We start from the raw sequence: 19461 nt of genomic DNA on the forward strand, positions 1-19461 counted from the left end.
TTGACTATACATTAATAAAAGAATTCCCATTTTACAGTATAACAGATGCACAGATCAAAGTTATACTTTATAACATGAAGATGGATTATGGGAGTCAAAGAAAGACCTGTAGGTAGATATGGAAATTTCAATGAATGTGGAAACCTAACTTTGTTGAATATACACTAGATGTAATAATATTTGTTAGGGAAGGCAATTCACTTCATTTGAAAGTAGTATACACGATCAGTGTTATGAGTGTTTAAGTACCAATATCTAATGGTAAGTATGATTTGGATTTATGAAAAACCGTGATTTTTAACCTGATTAATTTTTACAAAAGCTAAGTGGATGTATTTAGCTATGCCAGTTTGGGCGGGAGTCTGAGGCAATTATTTGTTAATGATTACCTCAATGCTTACTGGATAAAGAGTTGGCAACCATTTTATAAAAGAAGAAATACAGAAACCCCCAATATTTTTCCAATATCACTATGTAGGATTTGAAGCAAATGGCTATATTTTATCTCAATAGTGTCATGCTTCAAAAAATGTATGAATGGGTGCATAGGTGCCTACCTACATACAAACATTATGATTTGAATTTAACATTCCACTACAGTGTTATTTGATAATATAAAAGAACTTGAAAAGTAAAACTAATCACATGAGATGCAATCAGTGGCATAGTGGGACTTTCCAGTGCCTGGGAGTAAAGGCTATTGTTCCTCTTTCAGGTAAAGGTATGATTGTGCCTCCAAGTACTTAACTACTTATTCAACATTTTTGCATTCCCCTGATTTTAGCACTCACATGCAACTGAAAGTACACCATTTGCACTCCCCTAAGTATGCCTCTGAATGCTATTATTAAATAATCACTACCACCTCAGTAGCAATGTCTTACGTGAATGCTAGCTGGAGATGAGGAGGGACATATCGTTGGCTGACAAAAATACAGCAAACTTTATACTATTCAAAATTATTGGTGAAAGAGGACCTGTTTGTAGGTAAACTTGAACACAAAAAAAAGACAAGTGCACCTAAATATATGTGAAATGGTAATTGAAATTTTCTGACAATTTGAGGTATTTTGGATTTTCATGGACTCTTTGTGTGTGCCCTCAAACAAAATCATTCGAATTGTCGAGGGAGAAGAAAGATGTGGGGAGCCCTAACCTTTGTGTAATTGGAGACTGGTTTTTTCTATGTGCTAACCTTTACCAGTATTTTGTAATTATTATTCTCAATTAATACCATTCAGAATAAAATCCAAAACAATTATTTATATATAAGCATATTCTTAACTTGTGTACATCAGGAGCTTCCAAGACATAGATGTATAAGAAAAACTATGTGCATTTATATTTTGCTGGTATGTTCGATATGCAAAAGTTATAGTTATTTATGATGACTGTGAATCTGATGGTGAATTTGCAAAAACAATGACAAAATAAAACACGTAAATCCTTTTCAATGTTTCATTTGTTATTTTCTGTCGTAATTCAGTGCTTAAATATTGCTTGAATGAAAAATAAAGTCATGGATGTAACTGTATCTTTAATATGGTGTGCTGGAAATGTTCAATTTAAATATATATGTTTAGACATCTCAAGAGTCAGGTAATTTTTTTTTATTGGTTTTAATGTTGCAGAAACCTGCATTAAATGAAACAGTTGGTAATCTCTAAAAAGAATTAACGAGTAAATACCTAAAAAATCAGCCATATTACTTTTCATATTGGGATTTTAATGCATTTCCATGACCCTTCCTGGACTCCATTAGTGCCTAAGGACCTAACAGATAGTGGGAAGCTGCAGTCCTGATATATCATTTCTTGCCTGTAATTGAAAACAAACCTCTAGATCAACATCCATCCCAGCACAATAAATTGTGAGCAATGGGACCTGCTGCAGGCATGTAGTAAGAGATTTTGGGATATCAAAGAGTGGAAATTGTCTTTCAAAATGGAATATTTTCTTAATTTGTTAATGTTATGCTCTCTAAGCAATATGGTCATGAATTGTTCAAGGAAACCCTTGAATCTATTGATTCTACCATATATCCCTCTAAAATTGTCTGGAACACTAGTCATGAATGGGACTTAGAGCCTTCATGAATATCATGAGTGGAATTACGCAATTAAATCTTTCATAATAACCTTAATTGAGTATTAAATTTGCAAGTCTCCTGAGGAATAAATCAATTGGAGAACTTTCCTCCTTATTTTGCTCATTTGTCAAATCACTGTTTTCTGGAATGTAATCCAAAATTCTTGCAACATATTCAAAGTGAGGTCATGACTAACAATAATCAACATGCTTTCTTCACCTCTTCATTTTCTAAATAGGCTATTTATAAATGCTAGTTTCTTCAAGGCAGCATTGACATGTGCCATATGTGTCTTTACAAGGTTAGTTCTGATGAGTAGATGTAAGTAGGTATTTTATACAATGAGCAATACTCTTTTGAACTTCTCTGAGAATGTTACCACAGTGTTATGTTCTTCATTTTAAGTAGTGTAGTACCCTATATTTTGACCATTTGATTCCAGCCCACAGTGTTGTGCTGAATGCATTTTCCTAAATTTTAAAAAATTCATGAATGCTGTGCAAAATGTATTAAATGCAATTTTTCATTTATCTATTAGAAACAGTAGTCTACCAAATCAGGGTAGGTTTCCCAGGGCTCAGGCACTATGCACTACAGGAAATCCAAGCCGTGGCCAATGCAACACAAAATATTCTTAAACCCCATGATATATTTCACAATAACTTTTTCTTTCGCTCTGCATACTTTCTACCTTACTTAATCACATCCAAAATGCATTATTTTCCTCCCTCTACCTCGTTTTCCCAGCATTCACCCCTCTATTACCATCTACAGCATCTCACTACCTTTCAATATATCTTTTGTCCTCTAGTTCTGCCTTCTTCAAATTTCTCCCAACAACCTTCTCTCTTCACCTACCATGCCCAGAACTTCATCGTTTGTTTTCTTTCTTTCCATTGTATTTTCTCCATTCTTCTCCACACACACACACACACACATCTCCAAAACTGCCAATGTATGCCTCTTGCCTCAATGACCATCCTTCTGAGCCATTCAAAACTATGCTCCATTTTAGTATTTCTGCTAGTCTTTAATTTTCATGTTCACTTGAGGTGGGTGTCAACTCTCTCCTCTTAGTTAACACTTCGTCACTTAACATACTTCTTAATTTATTACCCTTCCTATTTGGCCCATATTCTTCTGAAACCCTTCTTAAATACAAACCAAACTAATCAATAATATCAAATAATATTTTGAAATGATTTATTATTTCAGAGAATGATGATGCAATTGGCAAAAAGTATAATGTTGCATTATAATTTATAATTGTGTATCATTAATGAATATGAGGAGTAGCAAGGGCTCAAATCCTATTAAGTGGACACCGTTTAACATGAAAATGGATAGCTTAAAATATCAATTAACATGAATTGAAAGGTGTCATTCATTCCATCTTCTTTATTTTTCAATGAATATTAGTTAATCTTTCATGAAACAGTGAAAACGAAAAAATGGTTTTCACAAAAATATTTGTGTGCTCCTCAGAAAAGAAACTACTGCTAAATTCTTTGAATAAGAAGGGATCAAGTTTTTGGCTGGAATTTCCAGTCCACTAATTCTCAATGGCGTTTTCTCAAAATGTACATAAGGATTCCCAACACAGCCAAGAAGATAATGTCCTCAGTTCTCTCTATCTCTCTCCTTTCAAATGGTAGGGTAATTAGCAGTACAGCCTATTGTATGCACCTTTAACTTCTTTGAATCATTTTTATCCCTCCATCTATGTAGAAAAGGGTCCAATGGAACATTCTTTTGCTGTAATAAATATATTCCAGGAATCATCATCATTCAAATAAAGAGAAGGGCTGGCAAGCAGAGCTTGCTATTATTTGCTGATGAGTTTATTACAATTCCTTACAGCACCCCATCAATCTGCACTCAAATCAATTTAAATTACAAACATGTGTTCATCAATGACTATAAATAGAAGAAATGTCAATTTATGAGTGCATTTAACGTTTATCAGTAAATTATTATAAAAATGTATCTATTTTATGAAAAAAATTATTAATAAATATCACAAAAAAGTATACGCAAAGCAGCTTTTATAAGGTGGAGGAAGTTGATGACAGGGATGCTAAGTAAAGATTTTAAGAAAATATTAGTGAACACTCTATTATGGAGCTTGGTTTTATATGGCTCCAATATTTGATTGTTGAGGCAAGAGGGTTAGTGTTTGTTCATGGCTTTTGAGATGTGAGTGTGGAGAAGGATGGACTATTGTAAAATGGACAAAAAGTAAAACAAAAGAGGAAGTGCTAGGCATAATGGGAGAGGAGAGGGGATTGCTGGGAGATATTATAAAGAGACAGAAAAAATGGATGCAAAGCATATTGATTGGCAGTGGGATGTTAAAGACTGTGATAGAGGGGATAGTGTTAGGCAAACGGGGACTGGGTTGGGAAAAAGATTGTTATTTTGGATGTAATTAAGAAAGAAAAAAAGGATGCAGAATTGAAGATGGGTTTATTATTGTAAGTTGTCAGGCTATGTCTTGTTAGGTGAGGTTTAGATCAACCTACCTTATATAGTCCAATCAAAAATAATAAAAGTATTTAACAATCTTCTCTGGAACCTAACTCTTTTCAAACTTGTCTTAGTTTTTCCTTCTTTACCGAACTACTACATTAATCCTAATCCTTTGTCTATTCATTTTTATCTTCATGTTTATGCTGATAGTTAATGAATTTTCTTGCTGTTTTGTGTGAAATTATTGTTAGTTGGAAGGTCATGTTTCCTGTATGGATGCATTTGAATGGGACATTAGTGCAGCGTTAGCAACAGAGTATAAGATGAGAATAACCAATATCTTGTGTTATTGTGGTTGAAAAACTTGCAGCAGTTATTGAACCACCATTTGAGCAGCACTAGAATATGTGGTCAATTCATAAGTAATTTCCTTTTATAGGTAGTTTCAAATTAGGAACCTGCTGTAATCATTTAAAATATTATTCTATAACAGACTAAAATTTAAAAATGAAAAAATAAGCGTTAGTATTAACTATTATTAGAATGTAATTTCCAGGATAGAGGACCAGGGAAATGGCAATTCAATTTTATGCAGCCACCCATACAGACTCAGTTATCAATGGGTATGCATTTATGTGGCCCAGGAAGATCATTTGTTCCAGATTTTTTCGTCCTATGCTCAAGAAAAAGTTGCTAATTGATGACAACATTATCCTTGCAAAATATTTTCGCAATCGTTTATAATTAAACTCTGCTGCTTTGCCTCTTGAGCTTGAAATTTTCGGGAATTCTAAGATTAATTAACAAGAGTTCGGCTAAATACGATAGAACTGAAACCTGATGATTGATCAATAATGAAATATGTGTTGGACAATTGTAATTATTAGTCAATTATCAGCTGCCACAGTTTTGCACTGTCTCACTTATCTTAATACAGTGGCTCCTTCTTGCCGAAAAATAACTATTTCTTTTTCATTCTATTCCTCTTCATTTTTGTTTTAATATATATTTCTCCATTGCGCGGTGTATCTCACACACTCGTATATTGCGGCAAAAACCCGTGTACGTACTCGAAAAACAAACGAGTTTCAAAATTCGTTCCAAGCGAAACGTGTCAGCGTCTGTGTTGCGGTGCCGGTTTAACCATGGCTCTCAAAAGCGTTTTATTGATTTCCGTACTATTTCAAATAGTATTTGCTATTCCAGAGGCTATTAATAAAGATTTAAAAGTAGTTAATGTAGAAAGATCACTAGATATGACGTCGCAGTTGCTCAAAGCCTCTCATAAAATCACTTTAGAAAATTCCGGTGTCAATGCCATTAGGTCCTTCATATTTTCCGTGGAGCCAGAAATTGCGAAGAAATTATCATACATAGGTGCTTCGGTAAGTAAAATGACAGTAAAATATTGCGCGATGTGAGATTTTCTGTTACATTACCACTGGCTACAAGTTACTTGTGTTGGTGAAGTAATGCCGTTGGAGTATGGTTGTTTAAATTTTCATTGATCAAGCCATTATATATATTGTCCTAGTTAAATAGCATAATTTAAGAATAATTTGTTGCGTATGATTGTGTATAATGCGTTAGTTGAGCTGTAGTCACTTTGGATAAAAACATTTCGTTGAGACTGGGCATGCTCGGTGTACTGCGATACTCCAAGATTTGTAATGACAGTACCCCATTACCAGCTGTCCGTTTACAATATAATGGCTGGCCGAAATGCAGATTCTTATGTTTGTTGCTTTTTATATATTATTTAATGTTTAGTTCACTAATATTGAAATAGTATACTATCTTAATATGTAATCAAGTATATTAAATTTATTTTGGGAAAAAAAGTTAGTAGGTTTAATAAAACAAAGGAAGAAGTTGTTTTAATAATCTATTGCTTTTTATTTCTCTTTCTAGGCCACAGATACTTACAAAACGCCCTTAAAGGTTGTTCCAGTTACGATTCCTAGTTTTAAGGATGACAAATTTTGGAGAATTGAGTTAAAAGATGATATCCATTCCGGAAAGTCGGTGGTGGTAATTATTGCAATTATTTTCAGTCGCTGGAATATTATTAAACCTTATTAGTTTCTATTTTTTGGCTTGCGGTAATTTCTGACCAGGGATACAAATATTTTTTTGTTCTGAGGATTCATATTTTTGTTGGCACCTAATATTTCTTGCTACATCCTTGTGTCTAACTGTTTCCGCAGTATTTACGTATACTAGACAAGCGCTTTTTTTATCTAAAATTCACCCTATATTTTATTAATGAATGTCAATCAGAGTGCATGTCTGTGCATTTGCAGAATTCATAGGAATAACTTAGAATCATTTACACATGCTTGGTCTAAGTTTTTATTAAAAATTAGTGTTCCTGGAAGGTTAAACGCATTAATTTACCCATTCTCAATAGATCACTGAATATGAAATATGATATATTTTAAGGTTTAGGTGTATCATTGACTTGTTTAATATTGTTGAAATTGTGTTCTTATGCATTCATTTGAATTCCATATTCAGAAGTTAACTCATAGAAATAGTTAATCGAATAAGTATTTATATTTACTTCAACCTGGCAACTAGCGTTGTTTTATGCTTTTGGTAATTCATCTGCCAATACCATTTGGGAAATAGAAAATTTTAAATGGCAGTCTGTGCATGCATTTTTATTATATCTTGTGTGAAGTACAATCGCTAATGTCTCATTGATTTGAGGTTTGTGTCTCCATATTTGTTCCATCGTATGGGATGATTCCACTCTTGCATTTACCTTCTGCATTTCAGGTGGAGGTGGAGTATGTTGTCACCCATCACCTGAAACCGCACCCCGCAGAGATAATGCAAAAGGAAAAGCAGTTAGTTTTGTTCAAGGGGAACTACTATGTTTACAGTCCTTACGTAATTACAAAGCAGACTACAGCTATTGTGGTTGGCACAAAGAATGTTGAAAGCCACAGCAAAATGAAGCCTACATCTGTGTCCGAGAATGGAATGGTCTTTGGTCCTTTTGAAAATATAGCTCCATTTACTCCATCACCGGTGGATATCCATTACGAGAATAACTCCCCTTTTCTTGTCATCACCAAATTGGAGAGAACAGTTGAGGTTTCACACTGGGGGAACATAGCTGTTGAAGAAGTGTTCAATCTGTACCACACTGGTGCAGTTCTTAAAGGGTCCTTCTCCCGTTATGAATATCAGAGGGAATCCCAGAGTGGACTGTCAAGTGTAAAATCATTTAAGGTGCGTATGCTTCTCTCTTTCTTAAAAAAATAAAAGTCAGCCTAGGTAATACAGAAACCTTGTAAAGTTGGTTAAATTCATTAAAATCCCTAGCAAAAACCATTCTCTTTTGGTTTCTATGAACCCTTTTAATAACTGGTCACAATTTTCACCATTCAAGTTCCATTGAAGTTAAGTTAGTATTTTTCAATTGAGTTTATTTCTGACTAAATGCTTTTTAATGTGTTCAAATAATTAACAATTTTGGGGTTCTGGGAACTAAATCCTCATAAGGATGCCAATTTTATCAGTCCAAAATCATCTCCATGTGGCATGCCAATTTCATGACTAAATGCTGAACAAGTGGGTTTAGGCAAAACTTGGAAATGTGGGACCACAGAAGGAATTTAGCAATTTACCTCAAATGATGACTGATCACTTCAGGCGTAGGAAACAGCTGCCAGTAACAGGCCTATTCCTTTATTGTGTTGTGATATTTTTATAGCGTTATATAGATTTCCTTTTTTCCTCTTCTGGACCCCACAGAAATTTTCCCCTAGCCCAATAGGCACCTTCTTTTTGCCATAAGAAGGTAGGGAAATTCAGAAATCCATATTAGTATAAATCTTGATGATTGTATACATGTAAAAAGGGCCATCTGAGCAGTACTGTGTATATTGATTGGGGAGGCCAAGGAACCTTCACCGGGAAACTTTGATATAAATTTGTCATCTAGGTTATTCTCATTGAAGTAAATTTCATAATGCAAGTTGCTGTGGATGTTTTTCATTTCTCAATTATTTATAGTTATGGGAGCATGAAGAGTCAGTCAGGAAAAATGAGCCCTGAAAAATAACATTTGGCCACATTAATTAATTTCACATTATTGGAGATCACTCGTACACAACTTCTGAAAAATGTTTCTTAGTGGCCAAATGCCTATAAAATGATCATTTCAGCCTGGTAAATAAGTTTGTATGCCGGTAGGGCTTTGAAGTATTCAGTTTCTAATATCAACCCATAGTATAGAGGAAATATCGAAATAACGATATAACTAAGTGGTAATTATCAGGCATGTCAAGTAATATCTTGTGTAATTAGTAGCATTGACCATATTGGATTTATTGAGCTTTATTGGTAATGTCATTCTTTTAGTTCATATTATCCATTATAGTACTTCATCAGTATTGTCTGTACCATTTATCTTTTGATTTAATGTGGTTAGGAAAATTTTAGTTGAACCCAAAGTGGGGTTGTATGACCATCGTTAATTGTGTTAAGAAAACAATATTAATAATATTAAATTCTCATATTCATCGGGTAGAATATTTTCCACAGTTCATCATTCTTCACTAATCCCACCTCTTTGTTACAGACTCTTCTTCCAGCTTCAGCCACTGATGTGTATTATCGGGATCAAATAGGAAATATATCCACATCACACATGAGAATTTTGAGTGATTCAGTTGAATTGGATGTTCGGCCCAGGTTTCCTCTGTTTGGTGGATGGAAAACTCATTACGTAATTGGATATAATGTTCCTAGCTATGAATACCTATTTAATTCAGGTAAAAATATATTTTTGTTGGCCATTTCATTTGTTTAGCATTGAAATCTCAGAACTTGATTATTCATGAAAATGCTTGGCTCAGAAAGACCTTATCTATTTAATGCATAATTAATTAATATTATCCATGTTTTACGTGAGGGTATTTTAAGATACTAAAAACATTTGGCCTAGAGCAAGTTTATTAATGTAGCAAAGATAATTTTTCTGGTAAATTGAGAAGGAAGCGATATAAGCTGGGAAGGCATGTATTCTGTGGCAAGTAGAACCAAAACTGGAGTCATTCAGTTCACTGATATGAAAATTCTCATCTCTTGTGCATGACTTTATTCCTTTGGAAAGTCTTTCCTTATGAGTCACATTATGTAATCGCTTCATGGACAGGGAAATTTGATTAACATATTTATAATTATCCATTTTCTCTTTGCAGGGGATGATTATTTACTGAGAATGCGAATTCTGGATCACGCTTTTGATGATATGGTGGTTGATGAATTGGTTACCAAGGTGATACTGCCAGAGGGTACCCATAGTTTTGTTTTGAGAACTCCGTTTGATGTGGAGCGGCTCCCAGACTCACTGCATTATACATATTTGGACACTAAAGGTCACATAGTGATAAACATGAGGAAGCACAACTTAGTGGAAAACCACATCCAGGACTTCGAGGTAAAGTTTTCAAGATCATTTATTTTTAATGGAGAAATTACTCTTTTGATGCTACACATACATTTTACTTCTGATATTTGTATGAAGTCAGGATAGTTCAATTTGTTTCTGATAAACATAATTATTTCAGTCTTTAATTGAAAGAACTCAGAACACACTTATTTTTTTCATGGTGGCTATTTATTCCTCTTTTTTTTCCTCGGTCAAAAAGTAATGTCAGTTTCATTTTATTAACTGTAATAATTTTTATTCAATAAATTTCTTTCGCAGCTCCAGTACCAATTCCCCAGAGTTCTGATGTTGCAAGAACCCCTCCTGGTAGTGATGGCATTTTATTTCCTCTTCCTTCTCGTCATCATTTATGTTCGTCTTGATTTTTCCATCACTAAGGTAAGCAGATATGGTTATGCCCACCTTATATTTCTTTATTTTCTGAAAATTATTCTTATTATAATCATATTTCTGTGTAGGATGAAGCCAGTGAGAGTAAAATGCGTGTGGCAGGATACTGCGAGAAGATATTAGCTCACCAAGATCAGCGAGCCTTGTCCTACCAACACTATGATGAGCAGTTGGCAAAATTGAAATCCTCCAAAGATGTCAACTCATTCCAGGTATATAATAACATTAGTTCAACATCTGGTGACAACTTATAGCATAAGGAAACATTTATGGGGGGAAAGCCGTAGGGTCTTTAAGAACAGTAACCTTCCTCTGAACATCAATTGAGAAATCACCTCCTTCCAACCAGTGAAAACCCTAATTCAAATTAAAGCACTGTTGCGAAATAAGGAATCTTTTTCAGGGTCAGTGATTCACCACTGCATGAGTCAAAAATTGAATGATGTACAGGATATGTAAGGGATACTAAGAATACTTGTTGCACAACTAAACTCTTCATTGATGTGACTTTTGAGCTTTTTTTTGTTTGCACAATTATTCATTAATTTCAGATGACCTTTTTGTAATGAGCTCCTTTTTTTACATTTGAAGGCAAGGCTTGGATGTTTTCATATCTTTGACTTCCATGGCCACTTTTGACAATGGCTTCCGTACTGATTTGCATTGCCCTTGCACTATTTTTTTCGGTATTACAGTGCTCAGGATAATGACTAAGATGAACTTTTTTCTAATATGAATGTATTTTACACAATTTGTCTTGTGAATTAAAGACCTAATTTTCTATTTTTTGTTAAGTCTGCTGATAATTTTGGCATTTGTACTTTACTGTAGGAAGATTACCCACCTTTTGATGGTAAATGCATACTTAATTAGTGTTTATAATTATAGGCTGCAATGAAGAGTATTAATCTGGACTACAAAAATGAAACAACAAGTATTGCAGATTTGATCACAAAAATCAAAGCTGATGCTCCTGAATTGGCTGATAAAGTCTCTGAAATTCAGAAGATTGACAGGTATGTATATTTTACATTCTATTTAATTATCCTTATTATAAACATTTGAAGCCTTTCTCAACTAAAAAAAGGTTAATCTCAGACAGATGCAATTACACATGAATGAATAAGCAGTTATCAGTTGTGGATGCAATATACTATATGTACTCTGATGTCAATGCAAAATATTCTCCTATCCTCAGTACCCATAAGTTGTTTACAGACTGGTTATTCTGCATTAGTAGTCAATTGTAAAAATTGCGAATATCATTTTATCCTAAATATATAAACTATTCAGTGTCTTGATGAAAACTTAATTGAAAATATGCAGTATGAACTAATTAATGTGTTGTAATTTCTTTATAATTATTATGTTTAATATTATATATGGACTAGGAGTGCCACGAGAACGAATGATCAAGTTAAGGTTGTCTTCATTAAAAAATGGTTGAAAAGCATTGACTAAACCAATGGTATTCGTAAATAAGGTATGAATTGGGGTATGTCTCTAGTGCAGGTGTAGCTTAAAATATAAAACTTCTCGATTCTGTTCAAAAGTGAGTTTATAAAAATATAAACTGAAAAATTAAAGTTATGGTTTTAAAAATAAGGTGTTTCAATGGGCAAAAATTGTTAATCACATCAAGTGTCGATTTATTTCTGAGGGTAATAGCTTTTAGCTTGAGGTCTGCCAGTTTAGTTCTGTTTTGAGGTACACATTCAAATGGTACATGCCTGTAAGTGTTTGAACCCGCATCTTTAATTTTTCTGAATTGAAATTAAGTGGCATCAGGTGTACGTGGACATTTTCCGTCTTTTAGTTTGTTTTCGCTCATAATTTGCATCAGAATACAAATGCATATTCCACATCATAATTTCTTAATTATTACAAGCTTGTTCCCCATGGTAAAAGGAGTTATTGGTATTGGTCGCAATGAAAGTTGGCGCAACAAACAAGACCAAATCATTATTTCTCAATAAATGTGTTGCCGCCCTGAAATTTTTTTTAATCAGTGAAAGTAATGCTGCATTTATAAGGGTCTCAATTGTCCTTATGTAGAATACTATGTTTGCTACTCTCGAGGACTAATTAATTGTTTTAATTTGCTTCAACACTATTCTTTTGTTTTGTAAAAGGCCTGCATCACAATGTAAAACCATTAGAATAGTATGGATTTAAAAACACTAAATGGGAGGTAATATTTAAGTGAATTAAATAAGCCACCTACATGGTACATAAATTGAATGACTTGCTTTCTCATTCCACACTGTATGTCCTGATATTCAGTAGGTATTCATAACCACACTAGCCCTCTTACTTTAATGTCAATTTAATCATATCATTTAACACAGCAATTTGGTAAATTTTATCTTTAAAAATAAATAAATTTCTTTGCTATTTTTATAGAAGTTGGATAATGGGAATATTGGCAAGATTTCATTGGAATTTACTTTGAAAATTTTCAATTTTTTTTCTTTTTTAAAGGAACCTGAAGGAACTCTACAAACAGCAGCAGGCTTTCTACACAGATAAGCTCGGAGCTGGAAAAAGTGTCTCCCGTCAGCAGTTGCTGGATACAGAAAATCAAATGAACAAAAAGAAAGAGGAGTGCATTGAGAAAATCAATGCTCTTGTGAAGTCACTGCAGTAATGGTGCATTTTGAAAGCATTGTGATAACAGTGCATTATGTTTTTTTAGTGTGCTGATTGCTACCATCTAGGTTTTATGAAGAATGAACAGAATGTTTTTCAATAAGTGTATCACTTGTTAAAAAAATCTGAATAAATTGTTTTGGTGAATAAAAAAAACAAATTCTTCTAGCATTTCTGTCTCGGAAACTATTCCATTGTGTCATGTGTGTTTTGTATTTCTTGATGTATTTTTAATGTACGTTCTCTTTCAATTGAATTTCCAGCCTGGTTAGATGATATTTAGGTTCAGGTGTGGGCTGACCAGGCATTGATGTTTTATTTGAAATGAAAGGTGCTTTTGGAGTTATCAGAGATTAACTGGTACACTATCCATTAAAAGTGGTTCTCTTGTTTCCTATTGGATGATGTTATTAAGTACATATTTTATTTTTATTTTTGCACAATTTTTGTAATTTTTCATCGTAACTCGGTTAGAAGTTGATGTGGTATAATCTGCTTAAGCAAATTAATGTAGGAACTTGGCTAGATAGGTCATTTTTACCATGACCTCAAATCTCATGTCTAATTCTTCAAAACCAAGAGTGATCCAAATTTATGCTCGACTAAGAGATCCTGATATATGAGTGAGAGCTTGATCAATTTAAGTTTTTTTTTACAATTTGTAAATATTCTGTGGTGATCAAGTTTGGATTCATAATGTTAAGCCTCGGTAGTTGTAAAAAATTGTGAAACCAATCCATTTTATCTTGAAATAAAATTACTGGATGTCTCGAGTACTATTTTTAATTGTCATCAGTGTGTAGTTGAATAGTAATTAATAATCATTAGTTTTGCCTTATTCAGATGTCTTAGGGGTTGAGAGAAATTTAGACTACGAAGATAAGAGTCTGCATGGCTTTGATCCACACACTTTTGTTATAATGAATAAGATGTTGAAAAGAATGTCGAGATTCACCGGACACAAGTCACTGTAGATGGCAATGGGAAAATCAAATTTCCCATGTCTTGTATCTTAGTATCCCTTGATAGCATGTTACAATCTGAGAAGACCACATTCGGCTACCCTTTGAACTTTCTGCTCTGAGTGGCCATACTAGGAACTTCTGCTCTTGAAGGAATGGAAAATAATAAAAGTTTATCCTAAGTCAAGATTTATATTAAGGAAATATTAATTATTGGCAAGTCTTTTTAGGGCTTAGACTTAGACTTCTTTCCATAGTGTAAGAAACTTACCTGTATGCAGCAGTATCATTGACACAGAAAATCATTAGCTGATCAAAATGCTAACATATTTGTGTATTCTTTAGGAGTACCCTGTGTCAATGTATTTTCAGCATATTAATGCTGCTTTCACCTTAGACGGACCCTTGATTTGATGTAACTAAATCATCCAGCTTGTCTTAATGCCATAATCTGCTTTTTCCTACCTTTCATTATCCAACATTGCAATTACTTATTTTATATTCTTGCCAAACTTTACTTTCATCTTTGACTTGGATTTTCTTCCAAGCATGTGCCCTGTTAAGTTCACTTTTCAACTTATCACAACCCCAAGGCTCTTGCACCCTTAACTATTTAACACTCATTAACAATCCTATCTTACCATAAAATATTCATAATTACCCAAAGAGTATCATAGTTCCCTATATAGATTGTCCTGCTTCTATGCATGTGAGACCAGTCTATAAGTAGCTTTGTTTTAGCCTATTAATAAATTAACAATTGTTAAAGGCATCATGTTCTTATTAAATACCTTTACTAGGATCATATGTTTGATAATAATATTAATGCATTTATTTGTCTGAAGATTTGGAGCATATTCACCCACACAAATATAGGACATGTCAGATATATACATTTCAATTTTTAAAAAAACAATTTCTATACATACCAATATTCTACTAGATTTACATATTATTCGATCAAGTCACAATTTCAGAAATTCATTAACATAAGAGAATGTATTGTTTTTAAAAGGTTGAACAGCTTTTTCTTGAAAGCAGGTACTTTTGTTTCATACTTGATACCATGGAGAGTTTGCATCCCTTCATTCTTTCCTATATGAGAATCCTTTCCTCCCCCAACTCACTTGCCTAATGTTCTCCTCTATATCACAGTCTTCAGCATTCCATCACTATTCAAAATTCTCTGCATCCATTTCTCCTGCCTCCCTTGGATTTCTTCCCACAATCCTCTTCCCTCCCCCACCATACCTAGTACATAATTTGTTTTCCTTTACGTCCATTCCATCCTTCGTTGCACCCACATTTCAAAAGACTCAAATCTATGCTTACCATCCTGCTCCGATGACCAAGTTTCCCTGCTGTACATATGCATGCTCTATATCAAGGTTTTCACTTGTCTTTTATGAAAGTCCTTACTCAAAAATTGTCATCAACTCCCTCCTTGTGAATGCAATAAAACAGTAAGAGAATTTAAAATAAACATATTGGGTTTCCTAGACCTGATATTATGGATTCCATAAACTATGGTCCATTATTTCATAAGTGCTTTAACTCAATCTGGGGAGAAAATCTGTGCTGTGGATTATAGCTGTTAGTTTGACAGTTAATTGAGGAAGGAACCGGCAACTTTGGAACTTTGGTCATCAAAATGGAACCTTCAGTATGGCTATAAGCAATTAATGGGCTTGAATCAGTATGTATGTATTCACTGAAATATTTAATTGAGAAAATTAACTCAAGGCCAAAAGGTTTCCCAGTGTAAGGGGAATTTCCATGCTTTATTTAAGTGACTAATGCGAACCCAGGAGTCTATGTGGGCCATTTGTTGGTACTACTTTCATACCCCTGTACACAATCAGAAGGCTACTATGAGTTGCATAAAAATAAAGTATTTGATATAATAATTGATTATAGTTGTTGACCATATTTCCATGTAGTTTACGTGCATTAACTGCTCTTTTTATATTTGAAACCTTGTGGGAAGAGGGGAACTATTAACTTTAATAAATAATCCATTTAATTTTTAAAAGCTATCCTAATCTTTAAACTTGGTGCATTATATCACATTGAATGGGGAGGAATATATATCATTAATTTTTTTTAAGCGGATGGGTTTGGACAACCTTTCACAAAATTAGCATTCTGGTATATTTTTATGTCCATGTTGCTGGTGAAAGTATTTACACAGACGATGTATATATTTTCACATTTATCTGTATATCTACCAAACTTATAGCTTCTCTTAATATAGTATTTGTGAAAATAATATGCATAGAAAAGTATATGCCAAGATTTAAACTTCAAAAATAAATTACAATTATCACCCAATGGCCTTCTAAAATACATTAATGCGGCAACTACAGTTGTCTTCCGCTGAAAAACAGTGTGGAACAAATCAGTGTTATAACAATTACATTGGAGTTTTAGATAGGTTTTTGACGGTTTTATTCGAATTTTTGTAATAGATTTCAACTTTATTTTCACTTGTGCAAACCTGATATAAAATTCACTATGCTTTAGAGAGACATGACACTTGGATTCTTTCGATCCTGCCCGCTCTCTCTTTGATTGCCTCCTCCAGATTTGAAAGCAATTATCCCTTCAAATACTTTCAAGCGTAATCTTAAAGCATACTTGCTTATTAAACCTTTGTACTCTGTGGATGAATTGTGTACATTACGTAAAAAATGTCTACAATTTTGTTTAATAAATATCCCTATGTAATGTAAATAACATTTTTTCACGTGACGTATGCCAAAAAAATTAATGCACATTTGTTTGCTTTAAAACGAAGCCATGCCGAAGCAGCCTATGGTGAATAAAGCAATAAATAAATGTATAAATTAGAAGGCAAACGTAGTTGCCTCCTGTCGAAGCGGAAACTATTTAATCGAAACTAGATCGATGTAAGAGAACTCCGACTATGAAAATTTTCAGTCAAGTTGGTCAGCTCTCCCGTCTGTGCTTGATGATTTAAGAAACCTGAAAGTTCTCTACGAGTAATACGTTATCCTATTAGACCTTGGTGAGTGTTTTAATGAGCATGATGAAATATTGTCTTTCTCCGACGGCATCGCGATTGAAATTTAAATAGCCTTTTAATTCGTTAATTTGGACCGATTTTAAGTGTTCCATATTGTACTTGAAGTTTTTCACGCATAAAGTTGTCCAATTAACTAAGGTAAAATGATAAAAAATTAAAAATTCTATCAACAGTAAGGAGAAGAGAGATTCCCACGAGCCATGGAGGGAACTCAGGTAGTTCAAACTGTTTTGAAGCTTTGTTATACCACTATATTTATCGTTACTATTTCGTATATCGTAGTTCAGCATGTAAAGAAATGCTTAGCGCTAATTTTTCTGTGGTAAACCTTCAGAAGTACGCCGTAGTTTATTTATATACTGCTTATTAGTTAATCATTGTCAGTAAAATTTTAATTGTTTTCCTTGCGTGCTTTGGAATGCATGTACATTTCAGAACGCAGCTGCTAATGAATGTTAACTTCTACTCAATCTTATGGGAACAAGCTTACCGATATGCATGTTCTATAGAAGTCTTCAGAATGTTTCACCCATCAACCGAAAAAACAGGCTAAAGTTTGTTCACATTTTTATTAGAAATTGTGTTCTTACGTTAAATATACATTGAATTCATCTTGCATTTGACATGACAAGTATGAATGTATACGTTGTGTCATGCTTATGCATATGTCATGTCAAGCGAAGAATTCATTTTCCCAAAGCCACGATCAAAACTTGCAGTTTACCTGTTTTTCATATACCCACACAGAAAGAAAGATTATTACAATGGAGTGCTGCCATCTTATTTTGATTTTTTCAAAAAAGGATGATATAAGGGAGATGCAGAGATACTTCTTTGAACTGGGATACTATCGAATACCATGGACGCTTCATTTCTGTGGTTTTATAATTTCAAAACTGTAGTGTAAAATTTAGGGAAAACGTTTGTCTTAACAATTATCGTGCTAACTATTGCAGGGTTATATGCATCATATTCAATGAAGGTATTCTTGGATATTTCTTTTGATAAAGGATTGGGCTGAAAGTTTGAAATTCTCTTCTATTGAGATTTGGCCTCAGTTGCTCAATTTATGTGCAAATACAAAACATTGATATGAGTTGAGGTTTTAGTTTCATTTAAATGGAATGTGTCTGGCAACTATACCGATGCGTTTTTCGAGGGGTTCGAAGTACCTTTGATATTTATTTATCCATATTTTGGGATGAAAACCTTAGGTAGGTGATCCAAATTAAACAAACCCATCTTTAGAGAAGATTTTTTAGCCACATGATCCTAATTTGAGGCTAGCACTTTACAATTATATGCTGTGAAATTGAGGCACCTCGTACAAGGTACACTGTGAATCCATCAGCTCTTAGTCAATTGATTTTCATGGTTAGCTACTAATTTGTCTGCCATCCATCCAAAGTAGCCAACCTGGATGATAGTTCTGATGGGTTGGCTGTAGAGTAAACCTCAGATAAAGCAAGTCTTACTAAGCAAATGAAATTAACACATTGAGGCGGCCAGATCTCAACCATGTCCCCCATTCAGTTTTTTATCGCTGAATAGATATTAGGTCATATTTTGGGTAGACTTTGGCCCATGTTGGAGGAAAATATTAGTAGATATTAATTAGTAGTCCTTCGTTTTTGGCATTTGGTTTTGTATAAGCTTAGAGTACGCTAAATATTTGTCTAAAATCCATTATTTACCTGTAGAGCAATTGTTAATAGAACTCAATGCTTTGCTGCATGCATACAAACTTATGTTTTAACAGTTTAGAAAGATGATACAAATAAGACCAAATGGTGGCAGCAGCAAATATTCTCTGAATCGAAAGAGAATGACAGCATCCCCTTGCTCACTTGAAATGGAAGTAAAGGAAAAAGTTGTCCAAACCTTACATAGAACTTCGTTGTGCGGTCACTGTTATTTTTCTGTCATAAGAAGTCTCTGATGGGAAATTAGGAGGTTACCATATCCTGGGTTCTAATGTAAAGTAAAACCTTGATCATGAGTACCAACATATAGGGTCTGCCAATTTATTTTTCTCATTTTCAATATTCCTCACTCTAAGTCATTTTATTCTGATGATTCCTCAGTTACCCACTCTAAAATTATTGCATTGTGCAAGGCTAATAGATTAAAAGGGTGCTACATAAACTAATTTTATGTAAATGTTTTAGGTCTTGGTAAAAATGTTTAATGTGAACTAAAGTGTTCCTGGCCAAATGATTGCCAAAAAGCTGCAACTATGTATTTGTTTTCCAAATTTTTTGAGAAAGAAAAAGAAACTAGTTTTATCAAAAATAATCTTCCCTTTAAAGCATATTAATTTGAGCCTGGTATAAATGCAGCAAAATATGCAAGTATTGGTGGATTTCCATGGATTATGGTATTATTTCAA

The 19461-nt window shown here is 33.7% G+C and overlaps 2 protein-coding genes across 3 annotated transcripts in view; both read left to right on the top strand.

Moving 5' to 3' along the window:
- The first annotated feature begins 5676 nt into the window (after window positions 1-5676).
- LOC139688176 (dolichyl-diphosphooligosaccharide--protein glycosyltransferase subunit 1) lies at window positions 5677-13837 on the top strand. The gene is made up of 9 exons (XM_071585603.1): window positions 5677-5943; window positions 6470-6589; window positions 7340-7798; window positions 9153-9345; window positions 9775-10013; window positions 10284-10403; window positions 10484-10627; window positions 11304-11431; window positions 12897-13837. Exons 1-9 carry the CDS (start codon window positions 5704-5706, stop codon window positions 13060-13062), a joined length of 1809 nt encoding a protein of 602 aa, XP_071441704.1. The 5' UTR covers window positions 5677-5703; the 3' UTR covers window positions 13063-13837.
- A 3126-nt stretch (window positions 13838-16963) lies between these two features.
- The window catches only part of eIF2Bdelta (eukaryotic translation initiation factor 2B subunit delta), a 35565-nt gene continuing 33067 nt past the window's right edge, over window positions 16964-19461 (top strand). The window contains exons 1-2 of one of the 2 annotated variants that reach the window (XM_071585644.1): window positions 16964-17054; window positions 17246-17287. In XM_071585644.1, coding sequence (XP_071441745.1) covers window positions 17273-17287 — 15 coding nt within the window. In that variant the 5' untranslated portion in view covers window positions 16964-17054; window positions 17246-17272. Of the gene's footprint in view, window positions 17055-17090; window positions 17288-19461 lie in introns of those variants that run through there. The other variant, XM_071585645.1, reaches the window with a different exon arrangement.

This window comes from Hetaerina americana, unplaced genomic scaffold, assembly GCF_022747635.1.
Source record: "Hetaerina americana unplaced genomic scaffold, ioHetAmer1.1.p SCAF_2, whole genome shotgun sequence".
NCBI classification, from domain to species: Eukaryota; Metazoa; Arthropoda; class Insecta; order Odonata; family Calopterygidae; genus Hetaerina; species Hetaerina americana.

Coding starts and splice junctions, on each gene's coding strand:
- LOC139688176 (XM_071585603.1), top strand. CDS start 5,704: ATGGCTCTCAAAAGCGTTTTATTGATTTCCGTACTATTTCAAATAGTA. Junction 7,799..9,152: donor CAAGTGTAAAATCATTTAAG/GTGCGTATGCTT, acceptor TCTTTGTTACAG/ACTCTTCTTCCAGCTTCAGC. Junction 10,014..10,283: donor ACCACATCCAGGACTTCGAG/GTAAAGTTTTCA, acceptor TTTCTTTCGCAG/CTCCAGTACCAATTCCCCAG.